Source organism: Sapajus apella, unplaced genomic scaffold, assembly GCF_009761245.1.
Source record: "Sapajus apella isolate SASKATOON/1434 unplaced genomic scaffold, GSC_monkey_1.0 scaffold10, whole genome shotgun sequence".
Lineage (NCBI taxonomy): Eukaryota > Metazoa > Chordata > Mammalia > Primates > Cebidae > Sapajus > Sapajus apella.
Window position 1 is genome coordinate 10,009,518 of NW_022436950.1, and position 13,322 is coordinate 10,022,839.

At 39.6% G+C, this 13,322-nt stretch overlaps 1 protein-coding gene across 25 annotated transcripts in view; it reads left to right on the plus strand.

Annotated features, from left to right (window-relative positions):
- The window catches only part of TRIP12 (thyroid hormone receptor interactor 12), a 160,134-nt gene that overhangs the window by 28,455 nt on the left and 118,357 nt on the right, over positions 1-13,322 (plus strand). For 24 of the 25 annotated variants that reach the window (XM_032277983.1, XM_032277984.1, XM_032277975.1 and 21 more), the window contains exon 2: positions 11,119-11,265. In XM_032277983.1, the coding sequence (XP_032133874.1) occupies positions 11,168-11,265 (98 nt within the window). In that variant the 5' untranslated portion in view covers positions 11,119-11,167. Of the gene's footprint in view, positions 1-4,153; positions 4,177-11,118; positions 11,266-13,322 lie in introns of those variants that run through there. The other variant, XM_032277964.1, reaches the window with a different exon arrangement.

Sequence of the window (13,322 nt, forward strand, 5' to 3'; positions counted from 1 at the left end):
TGATCCACCCGCCTCGGCCTCCCAAAGTGCTGGGATTACAGGCTTGAGCCACCGCGCCCGGCCTAGGTTGGAGTCTTAAAAAATTTGGAGCTAAATCTGATTTTAGAGACTGTCTAGCCTGATAATTCTTAACAGGGAGGTACAAAAAAGGCTATTGATAAACTGGCCTGCTATTCCCATTCACTGGCTAGTGATGGTAGCCAGCAGGATTGTAGACGTGTTAAATTGGGCCTGTGCGCCATTTTTGGCATGTGGACTAAAAGTTGTTGACTAGCCTATGTGCTTTGAGACCTGAAGAAGAATATACTCGATTACATAAATGCAGTTAGTATTCTAAAGGATTATACAAGCTATCTGAGCTAAGACGGGATTTATATTAGGGAATGAGTGGCTCTATATTTTAGAAATACTTTGGCAATAGCTATTCAGGATAAATTGATCATCTTACAGTGTTATACAAAATAGACTTTTGGTCTATTTTGGACCTTGTAAAGGGTTACCTCCTTTCCTCTTTGCTTTTCCTCATACCTGTTAATCACAGATTCAACAAGTTAGGCATGTACTTCCTTATTTGGACTTGTCCTCCTCTCATGCCTCAGAGACTGATGTACTCTTCTCATCCAAAGCTTATGCTCTAATTTTTTTCCCCTGTGGGATCCTGTTAGTAGACTGTACATTATCCCCAACCCTTTCTTTCAGTAATTCTTTTTTTTAGCCTAAATACATATGCTGAAGATTTATTTTTTAAAAAACGACAAACAGGGAAATCACATACATCCATGCAAACACAGTCTTTGTCTCCCTGCCCTCCCCTTCCTTCCCGGATATTGTCTCTTCTCTCTATAGTCCAGCATTTCCAGAAAAGAGTTGGTGTTTACTGTCTACTTATCTTACCTTTTACCCTCTCCTTCCCCACTATTTTTAGAAATAGCTCTCACCGTTTTTGTTCCTTTTATTTTTTTGGAGGCAGAGCCTCACTCTCTCCCCCAGGCTGGAGAGCAGTGGCACAATCTTGGCTCACTGCAACCTCCGCCTCCTGGGCTCAAGCGATCCTCCCACCTCAGCCTCCTGAGCAGCTGGGACTACAGGAGCGCACTACCACGCCCTCGCTAATTTTTGTATTTTTTTGTAGAGATGGGGTTTTACCATGTTGTCCAGGCTGCTTTTACCATTTTCTAAATCTGATGGACATTGTTGAGTTTTTTTGAACTCTGCCTATCTATCATCTTCTTCTTGGTGTCTGTCAGCATTAGCATCCTGATTTATTTTCCCAATACTTGTGGTAAGTTCTTGATTTTCCTTGACTGGATAATTTTTTTATTCTGTTTTCCTTAGGTTTTATTTTAAAGAGAGGGCCTGTTCCTTTCCTTATCTGTAGGCCTTAAATGCAAAATTTTTTGTTTCTGGTCCTTCAGGATAGAGTTTAGGCTTATTTTCAGGCTCAGGGAACTACTCCACATCACTCCATTTTAATTTATTCTTTCATTCCTCCATGTCTTTCTTCACTGCTCTAGCATTTTAAGGAACATCAGCAGAAGCGACTGGTCATCATCAACCTGTGAAGGCAAAGTTAGCCACCCTTTTCATCTTTGTTTAGAGTAGTACATTTGATCTTGCTTCTCAAATCAATTTAGCATATTTTATGATAATTATTCGCTTAAGGATTGGCCAGCTAAGCTGATTTACCTGGTGCCAAAGGATCAGAATTTTCTTCCTGGCCCCCATAATCCTTTAAGCTTAGGATGACTTGGCTTTCTAATATTTTGACTTTTTTTTTTTTTTTAAGTAAATATGTAATTATTTTTATTTGTTCAGTCAAACTTGTCTGTCTTTATTAGCTTTGTAGCCTTGGGGTTATTTTAACTTATTGTGTACTATGATTTCTTTTTAAGAAGATTCTTTTCTTTTCTTGTTTTGTTCTTTTTGGAGACGGAATTTCGTTCTTGTTGCCCAGGCTGGATTGCAATGGTGCGGTCTTGGCTCACCGCAACCTCTGCCTCCCGGGTTCAAGCAGTTCTCCTGCTCAGCCTCCCGAGTAGCTGGGATTACAGGCATGCGCCAGCACAGCCAGCTAATTTTGTATTGTTTATTTATTATACTTTTAAGTTCTGGGGTACATGGGCAGATCATGCAGATTTGTTTCATTGGTATACACGTGCCATAGTAGTGGTTTGCTGCATCCATTGCCCGTCATCTACATTAGATATTTCTTCTAATGCTGTCCCTCCCCAATCCCCCCACCCCTGCTATTCCTCCCCTAGCACCCTATTCCCCAGGCCCCAGTGTGTGATGTTCCCCTCCCTGCGTCCATGTGTTCTCATTGTTCAACACCCACTTATGAGTGAGAACATGTGGTGTTTGGTTTTCTGTTCTGGTGTCTGTTTGCTGAGAATGATGGTTTCTAGTTTTCTGCAAAGAACATGAACTCATCTTTTTTTATGGCTGCATAGTATTCCATGGTATATATGTGCCACATTTTCTTTATCCAGTCTATTATTGTTGGGCATTTGGATTGGTTCCAAGTCTTTGCTATTTTGCGCAGTGCCACAGTAAACATACGTGTGGATGTGTCTTTATAATAGAATGGTTTATAATCCTTTGGGTATATACCTAGTAATGGGATTGCTGGGTCAAATGGTTTTTCTATTTCTAGATCCTTGAGGAATGGCCACACTGTCTTTCACAATTGTTGAATTAATTTATACTCCCACCAATAGTGTAAAAGCATTCCTATTTCTCCACATCCTCTCCAGCATCTGTTGTCTCCTGAATTTTTAATAATTGCCATTCTAACTGGCGTGAGGTGGTATCTCAGTGTGGTTTTGATTTGCATTTCTCTAATGACCAGTGATGATGAGCTTTTTTTTTCATGTTTGTTGGCTGCATAAATATCTTCTATTGAAAAGTGCCTGTTCATATCCTTTGCCCACTTTTTGACTAATTTTTTATTTTTAGTGGAGATGTAATTTCTCCATTTTGGTCAGGCTGGTCTCCAACTCCCAACCTCAGGTGATCCGCCCCCCTCGGCCTCTCAAAGTGCTGAGATTACAGGCGTGAGCCACTGCAACTAGCCCAAGAAGGTTATTTTCACTACCAGGTTTGTAACGTTGGTGTGAAAATTTAATGATTTAAAGTACATTGCCTGGCACATGCTAAGCACAGACTACTCATAACTCATAATCATTCTTTCTTTACTATTCAATTTAAATCTTGTAATTTTTCAATTGAATATTGTTATCTAGTATTATAAAAATACTATTTTGGCCAGGCATGGTGGCTCATCCCTGTAATCCCAGCACTTTGGGAGGCTGCGGTGGCTGGACCAGCCTGGCCAATGTGGTGAAACCCCATCTCCACTAAAAATACAAAAATTAATTAGGCATGGTGGCGCACGCATGTAGTCCCAGCTACTCAGGAGGCTGAGGTGAGGCAGGAGAGTCGCTTGAACCTGGGAGGCAGAGGTTACAGTGAGCTGAGATTGCACCATTGTACTCCAGCCTGGGTGTCACAGCAAGGCTCTATCTGGAAAAAAAAAAAAAAAGATTTTTACATGTTGTATAATATTCCATTATCGAATTCAAATGGTTGTGATCCCCATAAATCGCATTCAGTGCCTAACAGACCCTAATGTAGCCCTTTCTCTTGCACTCAGTGGCCCTTACTCTCCTAATTTCTCTCTAGAACTTTTCTGATTAATTTGAAAAAAAGGCAGTAAATTTCTGTTTCCCTAAATTCATATGTGAACTAATAAACTGCTTTGTGCTGTTCTATATATTAGATACAGCTATTTCAGGTTTGATGTATGGCTACTTAAGAGTTTGATATTTGGCTTGTGAATATACCATACAAAACTGCTGATTTTGGCTGAGCATAGTGGCCCACGCTTGTAATCCCAGCTCTTTGGGAGGCTGAGGCGGGCTGATCACGAGGTCAGGAAATCAAGACCATTTTGGCCAATGTGGGAAACCCCATCTCTTAAAAAAAATTGCTGGTTTTGTATTACCTCTTTCCTAAATCAAAGTAAGATAATAAAGTGTCCCAGTGGTTTTGAAGAAATTTTTTGTTCTTTTTCCCCTTCAATTCCTTTCTGGTACATGATGGACCTGATAATCTCCCCCATTTTTCTTTAAGGTTGTACTTAATAAGCACTCATTAGATGGCTGCTATCATGTTCAGGTAAGGTTCTGAGAGCCTTACATACAGTTCTCTATTACGTAAATCACAAAGTATAGTATTATCTCTAGTTAAATGGAGAAATGAACTGAGATGAAGATAAGTTCTTGTAGGCCTTACTAAGTAGCGGAGGCAGAATTTGAACCTAGGTGGGAGATGCAGAGTAGTAAGCTCCTTGTGAGGAGGGGTTGTCTTACTTGTCATTGTTTCTTAGCACCTCTCAATCCCTTGCTTTTGGGGGAAGCTTAAAGGTTATTCATTCCCATTTTAAGATAGGCTTATTTGAAGTCTTTGCTATTTTTAGGTAGGCAAGAATGACTTCTGTTATACGTAAAGGTGATTTCTATTTTGTTTTACTGTAGTGGTTTAATTTATACTGTCCCTTACCACACTTTGTTCTGGGACATAGTCATTTCCTTCTTTATCTGGTATATGTAGTTCAGAACTGGAGCTCCAGGTGTCACTTCCTGCTTGCAGTCTGCAGATCTCCATGCCATTACTTGTTTCATGCAGGGTACTAATCTTGTAACATTTCAATTTCTTTATTTGGAAAATGGGACTAATGGGCAGTGGTTTATATGGCTCCTTGTCACATTTAAATTTTACAAGATGAGTAAAGTACTTTGCAAATTTTGTTTATTACTGTCATTTACCTTCAAGTTCATGATCTGAAGCCAAACAAGTCTTTTTGGGGGACCAAATCTAAATAAGTGCATAAGAAGTTAGGGGATACATACTGGACAAATGAGATTCACTTCTAAAAGCTTACTGAGCAGATTTTGCTTTGCTTAAAGATAGGGATATGTTCTGAGAAATTTATTGTTAGGCAGTTTGGTCCTTGTGTTAAGATTGTAGAATGTACTTACACAGACCTAAATAGTATAGCCCAGTACACACCTGAGCTGTCTGGTATAGCCTGTTGTTATCTCCCTGTGTTACCCAAACTGGAGTGCAGTAGTGTAATCGTGGCCTACCACAGCCTCATGCTCCCAGGCTCGTCCTCCCACCTCAGCCTTCTGAGTTGCTGGGACCACAGGTGTGTACCACCATGCCTGGCTAATTTTTAGTCTCTATTTTTAAATTTTTTTTTTTTTTTTTGAGACGGAGTTTCGCTGTTGTTGCCCAGACTGGAGTGCAATGGCACGATCTCGGCTCACTGCAACCTCCGCCTCCTGGGTTCAAGCAATTCTCCTGCCTCAGCCTCCTGAGTAGCTGGGACTACAGGCACGCACCATCATGCCCAGCTAATTTTTGTATTTTTAGTAGAGACGGGGTTTCACCTTGTTGACCAGGATGGTCTCGATCTCTTGACCTCGTGATCCACCCACCTCGGCCTCCCAAAGTGCTGGGATTATAGGCGTGAGCCACCGCGCCCGGCCTATTTTTAAATTTTAAAAAATTTTTATTACTTTTTTGAGAGAGAGTCTTGCTCTGTCACCCAGGTACATGGTGTGATCTCAGCTCACCGCAACCTCCGCCTCTGGGTTTAAGCGATTCTACTGTCTCAGCCTCCTGAGTAGCTGGGATTACAGGCAGGCACCACCATGCCCAGCTAATTTTTGTATTTTTAGCAGAGATGGGGTTTCACTATGTTGGCCAGGCTGGTCTCGAACTCCTGACCTCATGATCCGCCTGCTTCGGCCTCCCAAAGTGCAGGGATTACAGGCATGAGCCACTGTGCCCGGCCAATTTTTAGACTTTTTTGTAGAGACAAGGTCTTGCTGTGTTGCTTGGGCTGGCCTCAAACTTCTGGGATCAAGTGATTGTTTTGCTTTAGCCTCCTAGTAGCAGCGACTGCAGACATCGAGCACCATGCCTGGCTTTATGTAAGTTTTGCAATTGATTTCTTTTGGTATTCTAAAAGTACTATACCAGAGGAATAATTGAATTTTAAAAAAATGTTTTTGGTTTTTTTTAAAGACTTTATTTGTGTGTGTGTGTGTGTGTGTGTGTGTGTGTGTGTGTGTGTGTGTGTGTGTATTATGTTAAGAAATTAGGGGAAAAAAAAAAATTTCCAGCTAGACACAGTGGCTCACTCACGCTTGTAATCCCAGTACTTTGTTAGGCCAAGGCAGGTGGAGCACTTTGAGGTCTTGAGTTCAAGACCAGCCTGGCCAACATGGTGAAACCCCATCTCTACTAAAAATACAAAAATTTGCCAGGCGTAGTGGCGGTCTCCTATAATCCCAGCTACTCTAGAGGCTGAGGCAGGAGAATTGCTTGAGCCTGGGAGGCAGAAGTTGCAGTGAGCTGAGATCATGCCACTGCATTCCTAACCTGGGTGACAGAGCAAGACTCTGTCTCAAAAAAAAAGAAAAGAAAAATTAATTTCCAAAATGTTTTTAGTTGAAGTTTTCCTTGAAGGAATATTCTTGATACAAATTTTAAGAATGAATTTTTAAATGTAAATATAAAACAACATACAGATTTTTTTGTTTGTTTGAGACAGAGTTTTGCTGTCACCCATGCTGGAGTGCACTGGTGCGATGTGGGCTCACTGCACCCTCCGCCTCCCGGTTCAAGCAATTCTCCTGCCTCAGCCTCCCAGGTAGCTGGGATTAGAGGTGTGTGCTACCCATCCCCAGCTAATTTTTGTATTTTTAGTAGAGACGGGTTTCACCATGTTGGCCAGGCTGGTCTTGAACTCCTCACCTCAGGTGGTATGCTCACTTCTGCCTGCCAAAGTGCAGGGATTACAGGCGTGAGCCTCCGTGCCTGGCCAGTGGTGGTGGTTTTTTTCTATTTGGAGTTTGCATGTAGAGTTAAGTACTTTTTAACATAAAATTCAGAGGTCATTTAACTTAAGGAATAAGTTGATTGTACACTCAACTTTGATCAAAGTTGTCATGAGTTTGTTTTTAACCTTGAAGATATCCATTAGTCTTTTTGTTTTTCCTGTTAAAGTCATTCATATTCTCTATTTTGTTTCAGTGCCTTAGGACTGAATATCAAAGTTTTTGTGTGAAAAATCTTGATTAGTTTTACAGAAATGAAAGTATGCCCATGGTTAGGAAAGAGTCGTATATTTCAGGATTTGTTAGGGATGTTAAATTGGGTTTATAATTCCGATTTCGCACTATGAGTTAGCCTGTTAAGACAGAATCTTCAGGTTCATACTCATTACCGGTTACGAAAACATAACTTCTAGCAGTATAATAGTGTAATTCCCACTTGTGTTTTAAAAATTAAGTAATAACATATGGTAGGCGTAAGTAATTGGTCAAGTCAGTACAGAATATTCTATAAGGAAAACATTCTGGAATTATTGTGTAGAGAAAACTTTTTGCCTCTGGGTTCTTAACTGCAGCCAAAGAGGCATTAAACTTTTGTTGAAGTTAAGGTGGTGCTCAGTACCAGGATTCAGAGGACTGGTTCCTCACAGATCTTGGAACTTTCTTCATTTGGATTTGTCTGTAAGGTGTAAGGGGTTGAACTTGATCATCTCTGAGGGTCCCTTCCAGCTCTCTGGTTTTATTGATACCTGACAGAGGGAGAGATCCTGTATCCATGATATATTAATCTTTTTTTTTACTTTCAGGAAATAGTTCTAGCATTTAACAGAGAGCCAGGCCTCTTTTTTGTTATGTTTCGAGACGAAGTCTTGCTCTGCCACCCAGGCCGGAGTACAGTGGCGCGTTCTGGGCTCACTGCACCCTCCACCTCCTGGGCTCAAGCAATTCTTCTGCCTCGGCTCCCAGAGTAGCTGGGATTACAGGCGCCCACCACCATGCCTGGCTAATTTTTGTATTTTTAGTAATGACGGGGTTTCACCATGTTGGCCAGGCTGGTCTTGAATTCCTTACTTCAGGTGATCCACCTGCCTCGGCCTCCCAAGTGCTGGGATTAATAGACGTGAGCCACTGTGCCCAGCCTAAGCCTGGCCTCTTTTTAAAAGATGAATTTATGCTTTAACAGCAGGTAATAATTTGATAACTTTATTCTTACTTGCTATTCTTCTTACATATCAAGAATTATCCACAAATAGGCTACTGGCTGATAATGGTGCTAGTTAGTCAGCTTTGAAGATGTTGGGTAGTATTGTTAAGATTACCTAGGTGACTCTAGGTCAAAACAACTAGCTTGTCTTAGTTTCATTTGAATGACTTAATACTTCATGACATACAGTAAGCATTTAGTAGCAGAATGTGGGCAGGTGACAACTACTAACCTTGTTTCTAATACTGTTCTTTGCTTTTTAAAGTGAGAACAGCAGTATCATCCTATTCTCTTGTATCTATTCATGCTATTTGGGTCCAGGTGAAATGGCATTGAGATGGTGTTTGAAATAGAGAAATTTCTAAGATGAATTTTGAAAAAGACCGGCTTTTCATTCTTTAATGTGCTGAAGTTCTTGTGTATTGCAGTATACCCAAGAAGGCTCTTTTTTTTTTAAATTGCGTTTTAGGTTTTGGGGTACATGTGAAGAACATGCAAGATTGTTTCATAGGTACACACATGGCAGTGTCATTTGCTACCTTCCTCCCCATCACCTGTATCTGGCATTTCTCCCCAACTACTATCTCTCCCCAACTCCCCACTCCCTGCTGTCCCTCCCCTGTTTCCCCCCTACAAACCCCAGAAAGCTCTTTTAAACGATGTCTCCCACTTTTGTGCCCAAAAATGAGAGTCTGAGGTTAGGGGACAGGCAATCATATTTTGATAAAGCTTCCCAGGTGATTGATATGTTTATCCTTAATTAAAAACATTTCACTTTTGAAAGTATTTTGCCAGAAATTTGGATTCTTATTGACAATGATTTTTATGGTGAAGATTCTCCCAATATATTACATTTTATTTTACCACAAATATTTTTATTCTTTTGAATGAATGTTTATATTAATAATAATAGTTAACATGTACTGAGCACTTGCTATATGATTGGCACTGTACTTAGTAATTTACATGGATTTTTTTCATTTGATCTTCACAACTACTTTGTGAGGTGAGTTCTTTATCCTCATTTTATACATTGACGCACAGAGGAGTATGTATACACGCACTCTCATATATGCAAGACTCTATACAGCTTGTTAGTGTTAAGAGTCCGGAGTTGAACTTGGGCAGAGGCAGTTTGACTGAAGAGCTCTGTGCTTAAAGCTGTTATGCTAGAGCAGCCTGCTTAATTGCTTTTAAATTGGTGAACAGTCAGTCTCAGTGACAACAAAAATGATTTATTTCATTCTAAACTCTGGATCCCCCAATCCTTTCTCAAAGGCAGTCATTATTAACGAAGTATGTTTCATGCATCTTTCCATGAATTTTTAACGTGGATAGTATACAGAAGTTTATAAGTCTTTTTTTAATAAATACACACAAATGAGAGTTTCATATCTTTTCATATCAGTACATGTAAGTTTAACCTTCTCTCTCTGCCTGCCTCTCTTTTAATGTTTAAATATATTTTTTCTTTCTAAAACTGACTATCTTTAAATTAGTAATTTGAACTTTCTAATTAAAGTTTATTATATTAATTAATTTGGACATGTGTGATAGAAACAGTCTCTACTGAATTGTATCAACAATATAACTCAAAAGAAACCTTACTTATTACAGTACAAGGAATCTGTAAAACAAAATCCAGTACAGTAATAGACTTAATTATGGTTGATTTGCATTCTCTTTGGCAACAGTTTCTATAATGTCATATGTTCATTCTCTTCACCAGTAAATAGAAGTAACAGAAAGAACACTACTTCGAATTTGACTGCAGGCTTACAAAAAATAGTGAAAGATTTTATTTGTACATGATGTAACTCTATAATTGTAATGTTGGCTTGTTTCATCAGTTAAACTAATTTTCTAAGTGTTGGCATTTTATCTGTACAATAATTAAATTTCTTATAGAAAGTTCAATTTGATTATGAACTGTTTTGAGCTAAATTGTCACACTTATAAAAATACTTTCTTGTTGCTGACAACTCTGTTGAGGTAGGTAATGTACTGGTTTTAAGGAAGAGTAAATGAAATGTAGAGATTATTTTGTCCAGGGTCGTGGCCAGCAGAGCTGCTGTTGAAAATCCTAAGTATTTGGGACCATTGCTTAGTTTACTCTGTTTGAGTTGCTTTTGCCTCATCTTTTCATTAAGATACTGCAGTTTTACAATTTTGTTTTGTTCTGCTTTGTTTTGAGACAGATGTCTCACTGTTGCCCAGGCTGGAGTGGAGTGGCATGATCTGGGCTCACTGCAGCCTCCACCTCCCGGGTTCAAGCAGTTTTCCTGACTCAGCCTCCCGAGTTACTGGGTTTACAAGTGTGAGCCACCACACCCAGCTAATTTTTGTATTTTTAGTAGAGACAGGATTTCACCACGTTGGCCAGGCTGGTGTCAAACTCCTGACCTCAGGTGACCCACCCATCTCAGCCTCCCAAAGTGCTGGGATTACAGGCGTGAGCCACCGTGCCCAGCCACAATTTTGTTTGTATTTATTTTTTCATTTGTTATTCACAACAGTACTGTGAAAAATACATGACATATGTTGTTAATTCTGAGTCTAAGGAATTCTAGGCTTAGAGGCTGTCATTTGTGCAAAGGCAAACTATCTTTAACACCTGTTCTATCACAGGACTTCAGCCATCATGTTTTGACTTTAGGTGTAGTGCCTGTTTCTGCACAATACTAGAATGTGGAAACAAAGACATGTTTCTTTCCACCTGTGCTCTGTATTCTTTGAATTGAGAATTTTCTGGCTATTCCATGAAAAATCTTAAATTAATTTTATGTGCTGAGTTCTGGACCACATGCCTTGAATTTGTTATATCCCTGACATTTTGTAACACATTAATTAGTCAGACTTCACAGTTGAGTGAGACATTGCAGTATCGGTGAAGGCTATAAAATCAGATAGTTTGCAGAAAATTTCCTCATTGCTGTCAGTTCCCCTAATTTCTTTTCCATATTGTATTTTGTACATCTGATAAATTTTGTTTATTTTTTTTTCTTTTAGTGAATGGTAGTGTCTAGAAAGGGTATGTCCCTTCAAGAGAGAGGTGCCAATGTCCAACCGGCCTAATAACAATCCAGGGGGGTCACTGCGACGTTCACAGAGGAACACTGCCGGGGCCCAACCACAAGACGACTCAATAGGAGGAAGGTACGTATTTCATGGTAATTTGAAAAGGAATTGAGAATAAAAGAAAAAATATTTTTAAGCCTCATTTTGAGGTCCAAAACTTGAATGGTTCATTGCATATGGGTATTCCTGATTTGTGAACCAAGTTCTTAAAAGAAAACTGGAATCCAAAACAGTTCCTAAATTTTCCCCCAGATATGCTAGACTCAAAGAAATAGTTTCATAGTCATTGACATGATCAGACACCTAATTTAGCATATGGTGTGTCATGTTTTCTTTACCCTTTCTCTTCACTTCCTTAAACATAAGTTACATCTTTCACCATTTGTGGTCCTTTTCCTTATGTGTTGACTTAATGATACTTTATTGAAAAGAAATCTCATTTATTTTAAGAACTTGAGTTTTGATACTCAGCTTTTGAGTTTTTGTCCTCATTGTGTTTTTTGGCAACATAGATATTAACAGAGTAGTGAGCCACTTTGACTTTGTTAGTGAGCAAGTTGTCTTATATTTTTAGTGGCCTGGTGTTTCTTTTTAGTTGGAGTAGTTACATATGAAGTAGTGTGAGGAATTAGATTAAATGCATTTTCTTGAATGTAATACTCTAAGTCTGATTAATCCAAGGACTGTCATTCCATGTAAAAAATACTAAAAACTCTTCTTGCAAGGCAAGAATTTTGGGACTAACATTGAGTACATTTACCTTGTAATAGATAATGGCTAAATATTTTTGTTTTTGTTTTTGACACAGGATCTTATCACTCTGTCATCCAGGCTGGAGTGCAGTGACACTGTTTCAGCTCACTGTAACCTCTGCTTCTGAGGCTTAAAAATCTCCCACCTCAGCCTCCCAAGTAGCTGGGACTAGAGACATGCACCATCACGCCTGGCTAATGTTTTTGTATTTTTTGTAGAGATGTGGTTTGACTGTGTTGGCCAGGCTGGTCTCAAACTCCTGACCTCAAACAATTCACCTGCCTCCCAAAGTGCTGGGATTATAGGCATGTGAGTCACCTCGCCCAGCTGCTAGATTCTAATATGATTATCTCATACAACAGTTTGAGGCATAACCATGTATGCATATTATCTAGTAAATTATTTAGAAAATTTTTAATGTCAAATGTAAAGAATAAATCAAAACACATCATGCTCATGTCAGACTATTTAAGTGGTTAAGCATAGGGACTTTGGACTAGGGCAGGTTTGTATGTGATTTCTTTTTTTTTTTTTTTTTTTTTTTATTGGGGGGAAGACAGAGTCTCTGTCTCTCAGGGTGGAGTGCAATGGCATGATCTCAGCTCACTGCAGCCTCCACCTCCCAGGTTCAAGTGATTCTCCTGCCTCTCAGCCTCCCAAATAGCTGTGATTACAGGCTCGCACCATCACACCCTGCTAATTTCTGTATTTTTAGTAGAGATGGTGTTTCACCATGTTGGTTAGGCTGATCTCCAACTAATGACCTTAAGTAATCTGCCTGCCTCTCAAAGTGCTGGGATTTTGGAATTATAAGTTCGAGCCACCATGCCCAGCCTTTGTGTGTTATTTCTGCCTCTGCCATTAAATAGCTGTGTGCCTTTTGTTAAGAGTTTCGGGAAACCTCAGCTTTTCAGTCCACATAGTGGGGATATCTATTTCATAGGATTATTGGTAAACGTCAGTATTTTAGCATGCTAAGCTCTTAGCACTTGTGCTTAGTGTAGAGCTCTGTTCTGAAAATTTTTGTTTTTTACATTCAGGTAATTTTTCAGAGGCGCCACACTCAACTTTGGGCGGCTGATTTTAAAACATTATTCCTCCTGCAATTAAAGTGTTATTCATTTTAGATTATTTTGAATATACAGAAAACTAAAAAGAAAAACATAATGATTCCACACTTACAGTGTGTACTGTTGACACTGGTTACTATTGACGTTTCTTCTGTCTTTTAAAAACTGTGTGGGCTGGGCGTGGTGGCTCACACCTGTAATCCCAGCACTTTGGGAGGCCAAAACGGGCGGGTTGCCTTAGCTTAGGAGTTTGAGAACAGCCTATGCAACACGGTGAAACCCCGTCTCTACTAAAATATAAAAAAGTAGCTG